General features: G+C 39.4%; 1 protein-coding gene across 5 annotated transcripts in view; it reads left to right on the top strand.

The window, feature by feature from the left end:
* Positions 1 to 20,608, top strand: part of ipo8 (importin 8) — a 73,934-nt gene that overhangs the window by 8,323 nt on the left and 45,003 nt on the right. For 4 of the 5 annotated variants that reach the window (XM_062382412.1, XM_062382411.1, XM_062382410.1 and 1 more), the window contains exons 3-11: positions 281 to 437; positions 699 to 857; positions 6,450 to 6,606; positions 12,358 to 12,447; positions 13,513 to 13,607; positions 13,702 to 13,786; positions 13,874 to 14,008; positions 15,979 to 16,078; positions 17,004 to 17,080. In XM_062382412.1, the coding sequence (XP_062238396.1) occupies positions 281 to 437; positions 699 to 857; positions 6,450 to 6,606; positions 12,358 to 12,447; positions 13,513 to 13,607; positions 13,702 to 13,786; positions 13,874 to 14,008; positions 15,979 to 16,078; positions 17,004 to 17,080 (1,055 nt within the window). The remainder of the gene's footprint in view (positions 1 to 280; positions 438 to 698; positions 858 to 6,449; positions 6,607 to 12,357; positions 12,448 to 13,512; positions 13,608 to 13,701; positions 13,787 to 13,873; positions 14,009 to 15,978; positions 16,079 to 17,003; positions 17,081 to 20,608) is intronic. The other variant, XM_062382414.1, reaches the window with a different exon arrangement.

Raw genomic sequence — 20,608 nt, 5'->3', positions numbered from 1 at the left:
GAAGGCAATGTACCTCCTGCTGCATTTTTCATATGTGAAAGGAAACCTCTGAAGAAAGACCTGACCTGTCCAACCTGCAGATGTCATGTCTCAAAATGGCTTTTGTGTGTTCATGCTGATGAAGGAACATGCTACAGTGTTATTCAACCTGTTATAATAGCTTGTAGAAATAAAGAAACTCAATGATGCAGAGGGATAATATATATCAGGTTGTGGTAAAAACACAATAGCCGTTGGTAAGAGACATTAATGAGATCAAGTACATGTGTTTTATGTGTAGCGGCCATCTACCTGAAGAACATGGTGAGTCAGTACTGGCAGGACAGGGAGCCATCTCTCGGGGAAGTCATCTTTCCGTTCAATATCCACGAGAATGACCGGCAGCAGATCAGAGATCACATAGTGGAGGGCATCATCCGCTGTCCAGAGTCCATACGGTACACACACACCACCATATCATCAATAATTCAAGTATTTTTCTCATCCCAGCAGCTTTCTTTTACTATTTGTAATTCATTAGACCATTCTTCTCTTGAGAAAATCCCCATTAACAACATGTCTGCCAACCTCCATATGTTAAAAAGACTTTTCCACTTAGATTTCTAGCTTTGTAAAGGTTCTCACAGATGTTTCATATGAGATAGTGAGTTCTCCTGATGAACACAGACTGAAAAATACTTGATGAAATGTTTTTGTAGTGCCCAGCTGACTATGTGTTTGCGAGCCATCATCAAGTATGACTTCCCCGGCCGCTGGACAGCCATCGTGGACAAGATTGGCATGAACCTGCAGTCTCTGAGCAGCGGCAGTTGGTACGGCAGCCTGCTGGCTCTCTACCAACTGGTCAAAACCTATGAGTGAGTTACTTGATTGTCTTTGTCTGTTTTCTTGCTACCTTACTGCTCTGTACTTTCCCTCGAGTAAATCACCCTCCCATGAGGGCAATGAGTTATAAAGGAGGGTATTTACAGTAATAATTCCAGTTAACATTTTTAACAGGGAAATTATTAATTTCACATAAGAAAAAAGTGATCTAAAATCAAACTTCTTTTGTCTCAATCAAACCAAATCCTTGGAATTATAAAGGAGTGCATGGCACATTGTATCGAACAAATTAATAGAGAATATGGTTCAGTGTGTAAGATTTAGTGAGATCTAGTGTTGAAGTTGCATGTTCCAGCTGAATACTCCTCACCTCACCCTCCCCTTCCAAACACGAACGAAAACCTTCAGTAGCTTTCAGTTGTTATAAAAACTCAAAAGGTATTTAGTTTGTCCAGTCTGGGTTCCTGTAAAAAAAAACTGCCAGCCTCCATAGAGAGGACCAGCTCACGGTGTAAATCCAAAATATTTAAATATAAAGGGCCCATTCTAGGGTAAAGAAAACAACAATTTGAACAATTTAGATGGAACACACTAGTGAGGACATCATTATGATAATTTTTTATTCAGTTTCGAGCAATAGATGCCTTTCACCTGCATCTTACACACTGGACCTTTTAAGATAATTATTGTATTCCATAATTTAGAGAAAATGTCAGAGGTTGAGATATCTTGATTTATAATAATAATTAGATTTAGCCTTTTAATCACACTGTGTTTCTGAGTTGTCAACATTTTTAACCAGCCATCAGGGTTACCACTGAATCTATTTTGTGGATAGAGGACATTTGTGGAGAACCAACGGCTGTATCTGTCTTTTAATTCTGTGTTTCCTGTAGGGGGCATGTCTGTCAGAGATAATGTTAAAAGATTCAGAGAAGATTTTTCGTGCGATGGTCAGATTACAGATTTAAAAAAGTTTGATTAATGTCATAGGTTGCTAAATTATTAGTATTTATTAAATATTTTAGTAGGTATAATTTCTGATAGTAATGATTTGAGATTTGGTCTTGGGGATTTTGGTGCATCTGACACAGGCAACGGGACGATGGTCACTGATATCAGGGCAAAAACACCAGAGGCAGGACATTTATGTGGATTTTAAAAGATTTTTTTAAGATCAGTCTGGTAGGTTTGTCTATAGGTTGAAACAAATTTAGTTCCAGGCACGGTTTTCATTTAATTTTATTAGCGCTGTCAGAGAGCCAGTCCAGATTAAGATCCCCCATAATTAATAGCTCATTGGAGGCATGCAGCGACCAGAGTCTGGCAATCTCTTTGAGACTATCCAAATGCGCTGAACGGCTGTGGTAAATACCAATAATGGTAATGTGTATGCCCCCAAGAAGGAGATCCAACAAAATGTATTCATCATTTTTTGGTATGAGCATGAAGTGATTTCGTGTAATGTTTTGTTTAAATCAAACCTCCAACTCCTTTGGTCACGTGATAACACCTTAACAAAATATATGATTATTAGGGATCTAAGGGGAAAGCCATGACTCCGACAAAATGAGAAAATTAGTCTTGGGAGATTTCATGTAGCAAGACATGGGTATAATCTGATTTTGGGAGCAGGCTTCTAATGTTGAGGTGTAATAGGCTGAGACCATTACCTGATTTAAGTAGTTGAGAATCAAGCACTACTTGCTCTTCAGCGGTAGCCGAGGGCGGATGAAACAGATTAACAGACAAGGGAGGATAACACTGAAGTCGACTTCTGTTTCTGGTCAGAAAACCGACTGTAAATAGAAGTGTTTGGTCCTGGCTCCTCATGAGCAGCGGAACAGTGGTATGTCAGGCTGTGCTAGGACCCTCGGGACGTCAATGGTGGTGGGACTGGTCGGAGGGAGAGGATAATGTCTAATCAATCAATGAATCAAAGCATCCCGAAGGACAACCCCAACATGACATGCCAAGCAGTCCCGCTGAAATCACAGTCCATGGTCAGCAACCAGCAGGACCAAGATCCACCATCCAGACCAGAACGCCACTCCAGTCCTCAGTCACCGTCCACCGCCACCCACCACGAGCCGCCGCCGCGGTCCTGGTCCAATGCCCGAACCCGATGCCAACGCGACACAGGGTCCGCCACCACCACCACGATCAGCCCACACGACACAGAATCCGCCACACAGGTTCCGCCACCACCACCACGATCAGCCCACACGACACAGAATCCGCCACACTGGATCCGACACCGCGACCCCCGGTTTGTGTAACAACAAACCGCAATCCATGGTGTGGCCACAGAGGCCCTGGATCTGCGGGTGATAAAGCAAAGGGATTCCGGGGAAGGGGGATAGGGATGGAGAAGAGGAAGGAGAAGCTGGAAAAAGAAGCTCCGTGTGTCATGTGTCATAAAATAGAACAAGTAACGTTCTGCCGCACTAATTAGCTCCAACTATAAGCTTTATCAAAAAGGAAGGTTTTGAGCCTACTCTTAAACAAACAGATGGTGTCTGCCTCCCGCACTGAAAGTGGTAGTTTATTCCACAGCAGAGGAGCTTGATGGCTAAAAGCTCTGGCTCCTACTCTACTTTTAAAGACTTTAGGGACGACAAGTAGGCCTAAATTCTGGGAGCGGAGTGCTCTAGTGGGTTTATAAGGTACTAACAGCTCTTTAAGATAAAATGGCGCCATATTATTAAGGGCCTTGAAGGTGAGGAGGAGAATTTTAAATTCTATTCTAGATTTAACTGGAAGCCAGTGTAGCGGAGCTAACACAGGAGAAATGTGCTCTCTTTAGTCACATTTCTCCTGTGTCCTAGTCAAATCTCGATGTAACAAAGGCGTGGACTAGTTTTTCTGCATCTTTTTGCGAAAGGACATGTCTGATTTTTGAGATATTACGCAAGTGGAAAAAGGCGGTTCTAGAAATTTGTTTTAAGTGACTATTAAAGGATAAATCAGGATCGAAGATCACTCCCAAGTTCCTGACTGTTTTGTTGGAAGCAAGGGCAATGTCGTCTAGCGCAGCTATATCATTAGATAATGTATCTCTAAGGTGTTTGGGGCCAAGTATTATAACCTCTGTTTTGTCTGAGTTTAATAAGAGAAAATTGCGGGTCATCCAGGTTTTTATGTCCTTGAGACATACTCGAAGTTTAGTAAATTGATTACTTTGTTCAGGTTTTATTGATAAGTATAACTGGGTGTCATCCGCATAGCAGTGGAAATTTACAGAGTGTGTCCTGATAATGTTTCCTAGTGGAAGCATATATAATGAGAATAAAATTGGGCCGAGCACAGAGCCCTGGGGAACACCATGGTTTACTTTGGTGCGCACAGATGACTCATCATTAATTTGCACGAATTGGGAGCGATCAGAAAAGTACGATTTAAACCAGTTAAGGGCGGTTCCATTATTGTTAATTAACTGTTTGAGTCTTTGTATTAGAATTTGATGGTCAATTGTGTCGAATGCTGCACTGAGATCTAACAGAACGAGGACAGACACAAGTCCCTGATCTGAGGCTATTAAAAGGTCATTCGTGACTTTTGCCAAGGCTGTCTCTGTACTGTGATTGGCTCTAAACCCCGACTGAAAGTTTTCATATTTATTATTTTCCTGGAGAAACTCACACAGCTGATTGGCTACCACTTTTTCTAAGATTTTAGACATGAAGGGGAGATTAGATATTGGTCTGTAATTGGCTAAAACCTTTGGGTCTAGAGTGGGTTTTTGAGAAGTGGTTTGATTACTGCTATTTTAAAAGACTGTGGTACATAACCTGATGATAATGACAGATTGATTGTATTAAGTAACAAACTATCAATTAGGGGAAGAATTTCTTTAAGTAATTTTGTAGGAATGGGATCTAAGATACAGGTTGTTGGTTTAGAACCTGAGATTAATTTGGTAAGATGATCACAGGTGATCAGAGAGAAGCTGTCTAAGTAATTGGTAGGATTCTCAGCCGTTTCTGAGATCTCTGTTGTTAGGAGGGTATTAGTGCCAATTGAGGGCAGGAGATGGTTGATTTTATTTCTAATCGTTTGAATTTTATCATTAAAAAAGGTCATAAAGATATTGCTATTTAGGGATGGAGGAATCCTGGGTTCTAAGTCTTGTGGTTGTGGCTATCTGTTAGCGGGGCAAGGGAATGGATGTCAGAGAAAGATTTACCCCCAACCAGTATGGATGAATACCATCCTCTCGAAATAACAAACTGCCTGCGTTCCTAGAAGAGGTTGAAGTTATTAATAAAGGAAATACTGTGATCATGATGGCAACCTTAACACTCTCTGACTGCTGACCGGCGCGGAGAAATGCGGGTTCGGTCTGACAGGTCTGAACAGCCAGAAGGGAGCATGCTTGAGAATAGTAATGCGCGGACGCTACATAGTGGTTGTTTTTCACCGCCGGTCCCTAAAACACACCACTTGCCTCCTTCACTTTACGGCTGCTTGAGAGTGAGTGCCAGTCACCTGGGCCTCTGAATGCTTTAGAGGCTAAGGACTGAATTGTGCATTTGAAAAAAAAGCCAAATAATCGTTTCAACTCGGTTATAGTAGTTTAGAGATCGTTTGACCCATTAATCGTAATCACGATAACATTTTGATTAAACGAGCAGCCCTAATGAGAGCCATGTGTAAAGAAACAGGAGCCAGCGAAAACGCCTGACAAGGCCACAGGAGGGGATGGGGCCAGATATGTCCCCCACCATCATTATTGTGAACGGACTTTGTGAGCTGTGATGCTGGACTGGCTGCTGGCTCCTGACCGACAGTGTTTTTCAAGTTTCCCCAACACATCAAAATTGTTGGTCCGCTTGTTGGACCCCACTGGCGATATCATATTGGAGTTCCCACCTCGAATCTTGTTACCCCGGGTGAGAGTCCAGGGTTCCGAAGGAACAGGTGTGGAACAGATCCGTGCCATGGGTTTGGCTCCAAACCTTGGCCAGGGGTTTAACGATTAACACAGATTTACTTAACTCAAACAAAAGTGGATATTATCACAGAAAATCTACAATTCTTATCCATACTCTGACAACAAAACCAAGCTCAGTCGCTACAGTGCCTTGTACCGTTATGGCATAAACCCTGCTGCCAGATGCCTGATGCCAAATCAAAAAAATATTTCCAAAACCAATTATCAACACTTTCATTTTTCATTACTTAAAATCTTAAATCCATTCAACTGTAGACGAGCATGTGTAAGCAGTGGAGTTCTGCTTAGCATAGGATACAAAGACCATCCTTTACTAAAGATAGGGTGATAAATCCATACCACAACTCCTTGCAATAGTGATATTTATAGCAACATACACATCTTTGTATTGTCAAGATGTACCTAAATGTAGAAAAAAAAAATGTAATATATGCTTTTGGGCAGGGACGGATGTTTCATCTCATTGTATAGACTCGAAAGAGACGAGAGGAAAGGTGGGGTATGGGCCAAGGCAGAACCTATTTGTAGTGATTTCGAGTCAGTGCGACAGGGCGGTAGTCACTTACACATTTTCAGCACATTCCCATAGTGATTTAAACATATGACATAGTTACTTTTTGGTAAATTCATAATGTGTATGTATGTCTGTGCGTGTGTCTGTCTCTCTCAGGTATAGAAAGGCTGATGAGAGGGAGCCTTTGCTAGCAGCCATGCAAATCTTTCTGCCGAGGATCCAGCTGCTCATCAGCCAACTGCTGTCTGATGCCACCATTTTCTCTGTCCTAATCCAAAAACAGATACTCAAGATATTCCATGCTCTTGTACAGGTGTGTTGTCTCGAAATCATAGATGTTTTCTTCTGTTTTTTAGATCATCACCAAATTTTAATGAGATACAGGGAACGTGAGTAAACACAAAATGTAGTTTTTCACTGATTATTTAACTTATTGCAGGTAAAACATTTAGTAGTAGAGTAAAAGAATCAATCATATCGGAGGGTTTTCGAGCATGACTTGTCCGTAAAGTTTGTGACACAGTATCTAAATTGACTTAGTCCGGAATTTAACGAGACTACTCAAGCCTACTATAGCCCTAGACTATCACAGTAAAACCACTGTGTTTGATTGTTTGTGTGATGATCTTATTGTAGACTGCTCTGTTGGCTTTATGCCAGCTGTAACAAGGCCCATTTCTTCCAAAAAGTTTAATCTGTCCAAAGAAAATCATCCCATAAATCTTGAGTGTAATCCAGATATTTTTTGCAAAGGTGAGGCAAGCCTTTCTGTTCTTTTTGGTCAATAGTGGTTTGCAAATTGCAACTCTCTGATGGATGCAATTCGTTGTTCAGCATCTAGCACAAGAACATTTCGTCATGCAGATGTGGAAGACTGCCAACCTTCTGGTTGGAGGATGACCTCTATTCCCTCAGCCACTGCTGGCCACTGTGGCCTCACAAAATGTGACTTGAATGTGATATCTTAAGATCAGCTTGAGGAAATGTCTTCTCATTTTTTAAAAGCATTCACTTTAATGCATGTACTCAAAAGACAATTGGGTCGGGACTTTCTCCACAGTTTTCCACTTACACATACACAACACAGCAGGGGGTTCTGCTCAGACGTTTTCCCAACACTAACAAATTAGGCAGAGGCACAATGTTATGTATTAATTCTGCTACTGAGAACACATGATTTTGTTTACAGCATGACACCTGCTATAGGCTCCTATTACCACAAACTCTCTTGACATCTTCGTTGGTATCTTCCACATGTGTGACACTGGTGATAATTGTTTGTTTGTTTTATTTTTGCATCTGTTGAGTCATAAAATCAACCCACTCACTGGCTTGCAGTGAACCGAGTAGAGGATCCCATTCTGTGTTCTCACGTCCACCTCTGAGGACTTTTACTAGGCAGCAAGGAAGAGAAAGTCAACAGAAACAATGTTGCATGATCCGGTATCATAATCTGACACCATTGATTAATAACTTAATACATGACTGTACATTTGTCATCTAATTCATATAGAAATAATTGAACACATTAATGTGAACAATCTGTGTATCATTCGTTCTTTTCATATTTAATTAGAGAAACCAAAATCTGCAAATTGAAAAACTAGACATTATTTTGTTATTTATCTTTGAATTAGATACCAAAAAATAAGTAAAAGTTCGTTTTTGCTCAGATCAAAAATAGGAAAGGAAAAAACGGTTCATGGGCCGAACCTGATTTTATATAAAATTTGTATGATCTGCGTGAACTGGAGTGGGCTGTGATCGGATCCATATATGAAGTACTGGTATGCTAGATGAGTTATCCATGCTGATACTCTACACCAGGGCTCTTCAATTAGTTTGGAGCTGGGGCCGGTTCTTGAAACTGAGGCAAAGTCAGGGGCCAGAGGATATGACTGATCACGGTAACAAGAAATTACAACAACATACTGAAGGAGTCATATTTTATTTTGTAAAAGCTTTACAACATATGCCCAAGAGGACACATAGGCCCAAGGATTCAAAAATCAAACCAGGTGAGCAATAACCAAGCCATATTAACAGACAACTGGAGAAATGCAATTAACTAACAAAAACATGCACTTCATTGTACATAGCTGTACAATAATTAATTCAGGGCTGCGTATTAACAATTTATGTAATTACAAATTAATTCCTTATTTAAAAAAAATTAAACCAATGTCACTAGAGGTGCTCCGTATGTGGCAGATAAATACGACAAAATATAATGATATACGACTAGCATAAAAACTGGGGTATTTTCTAAATATAATAATAATAAATGTGAAACTGATGTGTATTCTTATGCAACTTTATTAGCAGTGGCCTTGTAACATTGCACCAACAACACAACAGTGAATAACAATGACTCAATCACAAATAAAAAACAACTATAAAGTGCATGAAAAATATAACTAACCACAACGCTGAATCAGTGGAAGCCCTGAGCCTGTTTCTCTGCAACAAGGCGTTCCCATCTTGGGCTAATAGTGACAATAACACCCGAAGTGTGTTGCTGATGTCCAGTCTAATCCGTAATTTCGTTTTGGTTGCCGTCACAGCAGAAAACTCCGCTTCGCACAGATATGATGTCAGAAATGGCAACAGTTTTTAGTGCTCTTGTGGCGATCTCAGGGTATTCTGCTGTGACTTTAATCCAGAACACCAGTAGAGTTGTTTTCTCGAACATACTTTTAAGCCCGCCATCATTTGCGATCTCCAGCAGCTGATCTTCTCCTTGCACAGACATGCTGGATTCACCTGGTTTGTTGACAAATGGGTCCGACAAATGCCGTCTGGGTTTGTGTTCAGCGAAAACATGACGTGACCGAGACAAGCGTCTTGACATGCTTAAAGCATCTTAACGGAGAGGATCCAGTCATTTTTCAAAATAAAAAACACCGTTCAGAATCAGATCATAAATAAAACGAAAATAATGTAAGTTGTTTATTCTTTCTGGGCGGCCTGGTACCAAATGACCCACGGCCCAGTTCAAAATAAAGCAAAACTACAAAGTGCTATGAGTAAGTGCCATTTAAGTGCTACTAAATTGTTAGTTTTAAAAAAAAAAATGTATTTAAAAAAAAAATTCAAGCACTTTTTGAGCACACTCCGGGGACCAGTCCAAAGCAGCTCGGGGGCCGGATTCGGCCTGCAGGCCGCCTATTGAAGAGCCCTGCTCTACACCATGCACCTCGTAATGTCCCCTTACTATGAGGTCTAAAGGGCTATGGTGTCTGTCATTCCAAGGAAATATGGCTACATTGTTGTCATCGGTGATGTAGAGACTGGGACCATATTCCTTTTCAAATGCAAGCAGTGAGGGAAGGGTTTCACCACAACATTAGTAGTTATAATTTAACATACATTTGTGCAATTTGACAGAAAAATGTTGACATAGTTTAAGAGAACTACAATACCTGGAAGATCCTGCTGATTTATTCGATTTGTCATGTCATCCTAGAGTTAGGTGTTTAGTTCGACTGAACCAGATGAGACTCCCCATGATTGATCAATCGTCAAGGTTAGCAAAACTAAATCACGTTAACCAGCACAGAACCTAATGAGTAACTTTTGGGTCAATCAAATCATACAAATTAAGTTCGGTCTGAATTATCCTTGAATCAGTGTAAATCAATGTAGCATTTGTTCTTTCCATATTCAATAAGACAACCAAAACACAACACAAACACCTCCTCTTTCCCACCGTAGTAAGGTATACAATGGTCTAAAAGCCCGTTTTCATCAATAGCAGCCGTCCTCGTTGCTGGACACAGAATATTGGTCTCTATTTACAGCCAGCTTTGATAGGAGTGCATAGGGACCATCTACAAAGTGAAGCACCGAAAAGAGATGATTTAATATTCAATAACTTCACTCTAGTACTGCATATTCACCAAACTTACACTAGACATCTAGGCTCCAGATACACATTATTAGAGTGAAGTTATTGAATAATTTTCACAATAAAACGTTCCAAAAATTGTCTACCTTGCTATGGTGGGAAAGAGTTTGTTTCACAATGTTTCGCTTATGACTTATTGATCCAAGTAATTTGACTTCCGGGTCACAGAAATCATTCAAATTATAAATCAAGATTGTCCTGTGACCCGTTTTATCTTTTCCTATTTCGATCTCAGCAAAAGATCCAAACTACGAAAAACAAACCATTATTTGTTTTTTGTATCAGATTCATAAATTAATAACGAAATAATGACTTGTTTTTCATTTGCCGATTTTGTTTTCTATTTGAATATTAAAAGAACGAATGATACACGGATTGTTCCCATTCATTTGTTCCATTTTTTGATTTGGATGTTAATAAGATGACAAACGTACAGTCATGTATTTAGTAAGTAATCAATGGTGTCAGATAATGAATTCGGATCATTCTGGTCACTTTAATACTTTAGTTTTGGCTGTTCACATCATGTTTTGTTGTACTGAGTGCACAAAATTTTGACAACAAATTTTTCATAATGTTTAAATTCACTCTCATAATCTCTTGAGCAAAACAAACAAACACTTAGTAAACTTCATGTCCTGATAACTTGTGTTGAATGTTTATGTTTATTATTGATTTTGAGTGAAGGTCAGCTGGATTGTGGAGTGAGGACACAGGATCATTGTGCAGCTGTGGACTGTAGTGAATCTCTGTATTTTTATCTCACTGTGTGTTACGCTGTGTAATTGGTTATCCCCTCCATCATCCTTGGCCATTAAGTCACAATGAGGCTACATTTTTGTGGCATGCTTAGCATCACTCAGCAGCTCGATGAAGGCTACAGGATTAGCAAATGGTTTGTTGTGTTTTGTTTGATGACGCTGGTATCAGTTTGTTTGTTCCTAGTGACCATAGCCTATCATCGCAGATGGCTGTAGGGCGGCTGTGGCCGAGGCCTTAGAGCGGTCACCTCTAACCAGAATGTTGCGTGCGTGTGTGCATGCGTGTGTGATTGACAATAAACGTCACTGTAAAGAGCTTTCAGTAGTCATCAAGACTGGAAAAGCACTATATAAATACCGACCATTTATCCTTATACAAGAACCAAGGTGCAGTATATTCACAGATGCCCCTAATATAGTCCAGCACATAGTAACAGGGTCTAAAATGCAGGTGGGGATGGTTTACACTGAGAGGCTTAACTACGTAGCTGGGATAGTGTAAAGGAACATCTGTGCTGAGTACTGATTAAAGTTACACAAGTCCTGATGGGACATACCACCAACGGGGGTTTAGTACATCAGAGCTAAATCCTGTGGGACTTTTAAATTTATTATGTTATTAAAATAGCAAATATAAATTTTCTGAATTTTAACCCTTTAATTCATTTTAAAACATGAATCAGATTTTTTTTTTATTAACGAAACAAAACATTCTGGGATAAGTCAGTGATAAGCATCAGCTTCTCCTTTTTTTATTGGGTCCCATTTATAGGAAAGAAATTAAATTATAAACAAATAAAATAATGTCCAATAGTTGGACATATACACAAATACACAAACAAAGATGAAATGTGAAATGATTCTATGAACGCTACTGCCCTTAGATATCGGCACTAGTGACACCTGTGAACGTCTGTGTCAGTCTGATATGGAAAAGTAAAATGGAAAATCGATTCGATCTGCGATGTTGACGGTTTGACCGAGTTGCTGATCACTACTGTAGTTTGTCTGAGAACCAAGAAGAAGATGCTTTCAACTCAGTCTGCAGACTGCAGGCACGCTGCCCTGTCCCCTGACTACTGAACCATCAATTAAAATTGTATTAATCTGGAAATATTTCCAAAATGCACTAAATTCTAGTCTAATTTGATTTCTGGAACATCTTTACTGGATCAAAGTCTAAGGACACTAAGATGTTGAGTAGTTGTTTTTTCAACAGTTCTTTTACACATATCTGCAGCCTTGTACTGCAAACGTTTGTACTGGACAAAAAACATCACCTTTGTAAAAAACGTAGATGAAGTCAGCATCTAAACAAGTATTCCATATCTGTAAAGATATCTTCTGTGGCTCACAGAAATTATTATTATGATAGTAACTCATTGTTGCCTTGCAGTATTCGTTACCTCTCCAGCTGATAAACAACACGGTGATGACTCAGTGGATGGAAATCCTCAGAGCCATAATGGACCGAGAAGTCCCTGCTGTAAGACTCACAAAGACGCACAAACACACAAAACGTTTTAATAGACTTGTCAGTTATGTTTTTTTATTATTATTATTTAGCTTTTTATTTGCAGCAAGGGGATTCATAAAAGAGTACACATATTTAATTTTCTGACTGGTCTGACAATTAAACAATAGAGCAAATTCTAGTGCTCAAAGAATAGAAACAAGCAGGAAAGCAGAAACAACCAATAACATTTAATGGGAACAAACTTAAATATCCAGATCAGATTCCATAAGATTCCTCATCAAGACATCAATTTCTTCAGAGGGAATCGTTAAATCTACCTTAACAGTTACAAAGTCACACACTGACCAGTTGGATCACAAATAAAGTTAACAAATTTTATTAATTTAATGAATAACAAAGGAATTATGAAAGTTAGATTTTAACCTTCCCCTTGTTGCAAGACTGCAAGCTTCAATAATCTGATTATGAATGGTATTTGACTTAGGTTTTACGGGAAACAGTTATTTTTAGTCATTGCCAGCTCAAGACGCCTCAGCTTGGCTTCACAAAGCCATGCAGCTTGATATTCAAACCTTGGATTTTTGCTGGGATATATGTTTTGACTGCCTCATATCTTAAACCTTAAAAGTTTAAGGGTGGAAAAAAATTCTCAGTTTGTAATTCAGATGTTTACAATTTTGAAGGTGATGAATTTGCAGTGACTGGCATAATGCCGCGGAATGTTATATCAAAGCCATGCATTCAGTACTGAAAATAACAGAAATAAAAATGATTTGATGTGATTGTCTAGGTCTCTGTGTTTCTAAAATATTTCATCCCATTAAATGTATGCCTAGCAATAAATACAAGGCCATTAGCATAACATATTTTACTAATAACTAATTTCGTAAAAAGTTATACTTCCAGACATACGCACAGAGTATACTCCAGTTACAAGTCCTTTTTAAAATAGTCTAAAACATCGGGAAACATTTAATATCTCAACCTATGTCAAATTATCAGTTGTATATGTTTTTTTTGTTCTCTAACTGGCTAAACAAGCCCCTTGAACTGACCATAATGTCTACTTGTCAGGAGACTTTGGAGGTTGATGAGGATGACCGTCCTGAACTGGCATGGTGGAAGTGCAAGAAGTGGTCGTTGCGCATTATCACCAGACTGTTTGAGCGGTGAGTGCAGAGTTGTCATTACATCACCAAAAAACATAATTGTAGCTTTCAGAGATTTTTCCAGCTGTTCACATGCTTTTGGTCTGAATTACAGTTATGGAAGTCCTGGCAATGTGACAAAAGAGTACAGCGAGTTTGCTGACTTTTTTCTTAAGACATATGCAGTTGGCATACAACAGGTAGGCATGTGTGGTTTTAGGTTTTTTCTTTATTTGTTGTCCAAGCTCCAACTGCTCTAATTTCTTTGTCTTTTATATTCCATCCAGGTTCTGCTGAAAGTGGTTGACCAGCACCGACAGAAGCAGTTCATTACTCCTCGTGTCCTGCAGCAATGTCTCAACTACCTCAACCAGGGCCTGTCACACTCCCTGACCTGGAAACAGATGAAGCCACACATGCAGGTAGGTAAATAAAAATATGAATTTGATAGCTAATCCAAAAGATAATTTTGAAGTTCTTTGAAATTATTTGAATTTCACTTGACTCTGAGTATATACACAAACACACACAAGCATCCACTCTCTCTGGAGCATGCCGCTCAAGTTCATTATTTGTAAACTTATTTGTTCAGTTCAGCGTTCACAAAGAACAGGAACAAACTGTCAATAACCGACTCTAAACTCTCTCTTTCCATTGTCTCTGATTTACCATCAGAGCCATGAATGCATCACTTAAAAATAACTGATATGTCTTTAGATTAAGCAGAAAGAAAATATAGACCACAGATGTGAGTCTGATACAAACCTGTAATGAACACTGGGTTGGCTCACTGGGTCTCCCTCCTCTCCTGATACAAAAATAGGAGTGCAGAAGAGTTTTCTAGATGGGCGGGGAAGTGAGCAGTCTGCTGTGAGGTGCATGAGAAGAGAGAGAGACACGAAGAGAATTTCATGCTGACCTCTTAAACTATTCATGTGACGATGGTCGCAATAAAGGAATTTTCAATATCGCAATTCACTACATTTAATTTAGCTGATGCTTTTATCCAAAGCAACGTACAATAAGTGGATTCAACCATGAGCGTACAAACCCAGAACAATCAGAATCAAGAAAGTAAAATTTCTTCAAGAAAGCCAAATGACAAAGTGCTATAGGTAAGTGCCATTTAAGTACTATTAAATTGTTAGTTTAAACTTTTATTCAGGCAGTATACTTAAGCGGTCAATACACAACAATTATATTGTAGGCCCATTTGAGAAGGGCTCACTAATGACAAAGAATAACTCTGAAGTAGGCAATGGAGCATTACCGCATGCCAAGCAAACAAGCACGTTTAAAACAATCACAGGACTAGCTTGGTATAATGCTCCTGACCCAAGGCACATAGTTCATGTTCACTGAAATAAGATTGTCCACAGAACGGATGTTTTTCTTACATGAAAAACCAAATACAAAACCCATTTTGTTCTATAAGCGACTTCATACAAGTTAAACCCAAGCAAAAGTGATAAACACTCAGCCAATATGCCAACATAATAAATAATAATAAATGAAAGTTGAATTTACACTTTTCTTCTATATACATAAGTGCCTAGCCTGGAAGCCAGATGAACTTAGCCCCACCCACAACATTTGAGGTCGGGAAGTTCGGTCTGGAGTCGCTCCGTTGGGGAGAAACTTTGCCCGAACAGAAGCTGTTCGGACCAATCAAATTGTCAGGGCGGGCTTTATACGATGATGGACAGCTGATCAACAGTAACGTTATCAACCACGTCATCAAAATGCGCTTGGGTTGAATTTGTTTTCAACAAACTTGCCTGCTGCTGGAGGGCTGAGATGTGTAGATGCTGCATTTGAGTCTGTTTTAGAAGACATCGACAGTGCATTTATATTGAAAGAGGAACAGAGAAATGCGATCAAGGCATTTGTAGATCGAAAAGATGTTTTTGCCGTCCTTCCTACGGGATTCGGAAAAAGTTTAATCTATCAGCTGGCCCCGATGGTCGCGAAGAAGATGGGACACGGGAATGTCGCGTTCCAACCGTGTTCTTACAGGATCGACAAATGCGATACTGTTTCTCCCAAAAATGCTGATCGTGTTGGTAAGTCCTCTGTGTATCGTTAAATAATTTTAAAAACACGGGCGTTTTTTACAGATCTTCTTCTACTTCTTCCAGCGTGTGTGCAGTTGAGGTCTGTTGACAACAACTATGCGTCGCTTTACATACGTCACATACTACGTTGCTCTGATTGGTTGCTGGTCTATCCAATTGAGCGAAGAGCCATTTTTTTCCCTGTTTCGGTTGAAACACTCCCCATAATCACAGCCCAATGGAACCATCAGGCCTTTTACAATCCTCTAATTGTGATTATTATTTTAAAGCCACTTTCATTGCCTAATTGTGGTCATGATGACCTTCTTGTCTTACAGACCATATGCCAAGAGGTCATCTTCCCTCTGATGTGTTACAAAGATGAGGATGAGAAGCTCTGGCAGGAAGACCCCTATGAGTACATCCGCATGAAGTTCAGTGAGTAAATTTGGTGTTATATTATTAGGGACGGGAATTGGCAGGGACCTCACGATACGATACAATCACGATACTTAGGTGGCGATACAATATGTATTGCGAGTCTGTGGGTATTGCGATTCTGTAAGTATTGCGATTCGATATTACAATTTTCTTGCGTTTTTGTTTTTTTAAATAGTAGACCATGGAAAACAGTTGAATCATACCTTCAAATACAACACAGTCAAATTCAGTTAGAGCTTTACAAGTTTTATTTCAAAAATTAACATTAACCTAATGACTGACAGATTAAGAAATGTATGCCACTTAGGCTACTTTTAAACAATAAATAAAAGGTAAATTGAACAGAATGAATAAAAGTTTACTTCAAATATAAACTTTTAAATAAACAAAGCAGGCTTTGCTTAACTGTTGTTTGCATGTAGGCTATGCAAAGCTAGTGCTTGGATATGTTTAGATTCTGGTGCAAAACAAGAGCTGATCAACATGCACTGGGGTGAGGTTGGTCCTCCCCCCCATATATCCCCCCCCCCATAAAACCAATAAATATGTTTCAAATTTGTTTAGATTCATGTTTTTAATCGATTTGGGAGGCAGCGTGGAGATTTTAAAATCTTCATTCACAAAAATCGTGATTCGTAGCTGAATCAGTTTTCCCCCCCCATCCCTAGATAATATACCAGCAAATCAAACTAGAACTCTCACCAATAGTCAATGCCAAAAAGTAAGTAGTATGTAGGTGAAAAGGCTTTTGTTTTTTATCTAGGGCGGCCAATATCACTTAATCTATGCTCTAATTTTTTACCTTTAAGCTGCTTTATTACATTTGCAGTCTGTGGTGAAGGAGGAAGATCTGCCTTCCTTTGGAACATGTTGTTTGATCCTGTTCATTGTGTAAGCATGTATGTGTTTGTCTCTGTCACAGACCTATATGATGACCATGCCCTCCCAGCTACCGCTGCCCAGAGCCTCTTGTGTAAAGCTGCCCGCAAACGTAAGGAGGTGAGGAGCATTTTATCACAGGTCGATTGTAACTGAACTAAATTTACTCAACTACAGTACCAAACTGTTTTTAGATACTGGCTCTTAACCTAAGTAGATCCATATTAACAGACTTCTCCTTTAACTACACCACATCTGATGGTTTTGACTACAATTGGGATAATGCTTTATACAAAACATAGCAAAGCTTTACTTTTTTTACATTGTTGGATGTTACATGCTAAAGCTTCTTAACTCTACATGGGTAATGTGAGATATTTAACATCTGACACTTAATGGTTCTTATACTAAAAATGTATTAAATTACTATATATAATATGAAAGGTGTTGTTTGTTGTGATGAAGGGAATTTTCACTAACCCTGCAGAACCCCTCAGCTCCATTGAGTCTTTTAGCATTTTAGTCTTAGAGATTAACTGATACGTTTTGCCTTTTTTTTTTTTTTCCACATTTGGGACACATTTTCACTTGGACTCAATCACTGATCTTGGTTTTCAAAGTTCAAGGTCACAATGGCCTCAATAAACATCTTCAACTGTTGATCAGTTGTCACTTAGCCTCAAATATGAAGTGATAAGATATCAGTGGTTAAAGTTAAAGCTCATAGTAACCGTATATGAATCTGAAAAAATACTAGTGGAGGTATACAACGGCAGTGCCAGTTTACAAATAATGTAAATATCATTCTGTGTTCAGCAGCAGGCAGCTGTTACTGAAAAGTTTGATTAACCCACTGTATGCTGTGTATGTTTCCTGCTGCTGGGTTGATGACCTTCTCAGCCCTGTCCAGCTCTCCTTGTGTAATGACCAATCTCCTGGTATCTCCTCCATGCTCTTGAGGTTGTACTGGGACCACATTATACAATGAAATGCTAAGCGGAGAGCATAAATAATTGTAGCTTATAGATGAAAAGATTGCTCTTCAACATTTATCATGCCAACATGTCCAATGAGAGGCACTTGCATGGGACTAGACAGGACGTTTATTGGAGTACTCCCTGCGTCCATCGGGTGGCCCTTGAGAATGCATGCTGATTATGTCTCACAATTCAGTTACGAGGTCTGGAGACTGCTGGGAAAATTTCAGGTAATGACAATTGAACCAGAGGGACTACCTCCAGTTTCCAGTAGATGGCGCTTTTTAGCCCTTTAGCCTCACTTGCCAAATATTGTTGTGTTTATTAAGCGACTATCATTGTACATGTCAAGTTTAAGGCCCCGGAGGATGCGCTATAACTTTACAACTGCTGCCTGTTTTTTGGCGTTCCGTCAAAGGTAACAAAATCGGCGTTCAACACAAAGGTTTAAGTGTCACAACATGGTATCACCAACATCTCAGGCTTTCATTTTTTGTAGGATCAAATTAAACAGCTCTGCGTAGCATGTCACAGAATAAAACATGGTCCTTCCTGTTACAGCTAGAAGGCACTGTGACAATTATAGTATATTGGCATAAAGATGTGTTCAGGGCAGGAACCTTATTACACATTTGATGTTTGACGGTGATTGGAGCAAAAACATGGAAGTCACAGCTAATTGAAAATTGATGGCGATACATCCAAATTCGCTGCCACGCCATCCACACATCAACCTGATAAAAGCTCCCAAGTTTCATTATATGGCATCACCAAGTCCTTTAGGCTCTCTTTAGAAATACATCATGTAAACGGGTGAGCTGCAGGACACGGAAATGTAAAACATGACATTTCCTGTTACAACTGAGACTGAGACTATTACTAGAGCTTTCAACAGATTAACTTCAAATTAAGTGAGTATAATATAAACAACATGGATTAAAACTAACCTTGATTTTTAAGTATTTGTCACATTGTGTGACCGTGGCGTTGAATTTTGATGATTCGCCCAAAATTTGGGATTTATTAAAACTCCTCTGTGCATTGTCCAATCAGCCTCAGACCTCTTTCACACAATCACAGTCCCACCCTCAACAGATCCATATGTCAATATTGACTCATCATTACAGCGCCACCTTCTCGCGACAGGAAGTGAAATCTTTCATACTTTGAAGCTCTGCTCATAGCTGCTTTACAAAATACAGCTTAAATGAGCTCAAGCAAGTCATAAAACCATGCTTAGAATTGTGAACTTTCCTCAAACCGTATAAACATTGAGATATGGTGAAGATTGATCATACGCTATGGGAGACAGAGTTCTATAACTCCACTCTGCATTGTCCAATCGGTACCAAAATTAACACCTAAGATCAGATTCGAGGCCTGAACAGCTCAATCTGTCAATATTAACTCAGGGCCTTAGCGCCACCTACTGATTCCCTGTGTAATAGGAAGTCCCTGCCTTACCAGATCTATTAGTCTGTATGTAGTGATAGTGATAGCGCCACCTACTGATTTGTCATGAAAAGGATGTTTTTTTTACGCATCAGTGGATCCTAATCCAACTCAGGGATATTATTTGGAAATAGAAATTTGAAAGTGAATAGTTTTTCTTATTTCCATGAGTGATATCCAGTGTGCTCTGTGCACCTGATTGCACAGTCACGTTCACTGGAGCATGCGTGTTTGCACAGAAAGAAGAGACTGACAAAGATGTGAGTTTGTGATGATAGGAACCGAAGAAGGTGTTGATGTGCCGTAAACAAAACCATGTGATCTCCGCAGCAAAATGAATACGTTACATCCTGCCTCTCCCTGCTGCACCACCTTTGTTGAACGTGTCTGAGCAGAAAACCTCCCGCTGCTCTGTGCATTTTTGTAAGGCAAACTGCATAGAAAGTCTGGACCCAGTTCCCAGGTATTGTCACAATAGTTACAATATCATTCTGATGGCGTTTTCAGATTTTAGTCATTTTTGCAGCTCTAGTTTCAAATTTCCTCTTGCAGAGATATTTTTACCTTCCTCCGGTTATCTATCTACAATTGCAATCAGAAATATTCAACCCCCTCACCTCAATAGACATTATAGTGATGTGGATGACAGATAATGACAATAAATGACAAAAAAACCTAATCAAACAACAAAAGATATGTATTGATGCATATTTTAGTTATTTTGACAACAGAAGTGGACTTAACTTTGAAGTTCAAATGAAAAATGTAACTCTTTCAACACATGTGCATGTGCAGTATTATTCAACCCCCCAGCTTCAGTACTTTGTGGCGCATCCTCTAGCTTTTATAACTTCTAAAAAATGTTTTCGATAAGTGCGGACAAGCTTCTTACACCTCTCGATTGGAATCTTTGCCCATTTTTCAAGTGCAAAAGCCTCTAGATCAGTGATGTTTGATGGCTTCCATGCTGCAACTGCCTTCTTAAATCCCACCAAAGATTTTCAATCAAATTTGAATCTGGTGACTGTGAATGCCACTCCAGGACGTTCCAGGATCTTTTTCTCAACCAAGCTTTGGTGGATTTGGAGATTTTGCTTTGGATCATTGTCTTGCTGGAAAGTCCAATGATCACCAAGGTTTAATTTGTCAACAGAAGGAATCACATTCCTCTTTAAAATGGCCTGATATTTCTGTGAATCCATGATGCCATGTACACAAT

This window comes from Platichthys flesus, chromosome 23 (assembly GCF_949316205.1).
Source record: "Platichthys flesus chromosome 23, fPlaFle2.1, whole genome shotgun sequence".
NCBI lineage: Eukaryota > Metazoa > Chordata > Actinopteri > Pleuronectiformes > Pleuronectidae > Platichthys > Platichthys flesus.
Note: the sequence above shows the minus strand (reverse complement) of the source record. Positions and strands in the feature narration are given on the sequence as shown.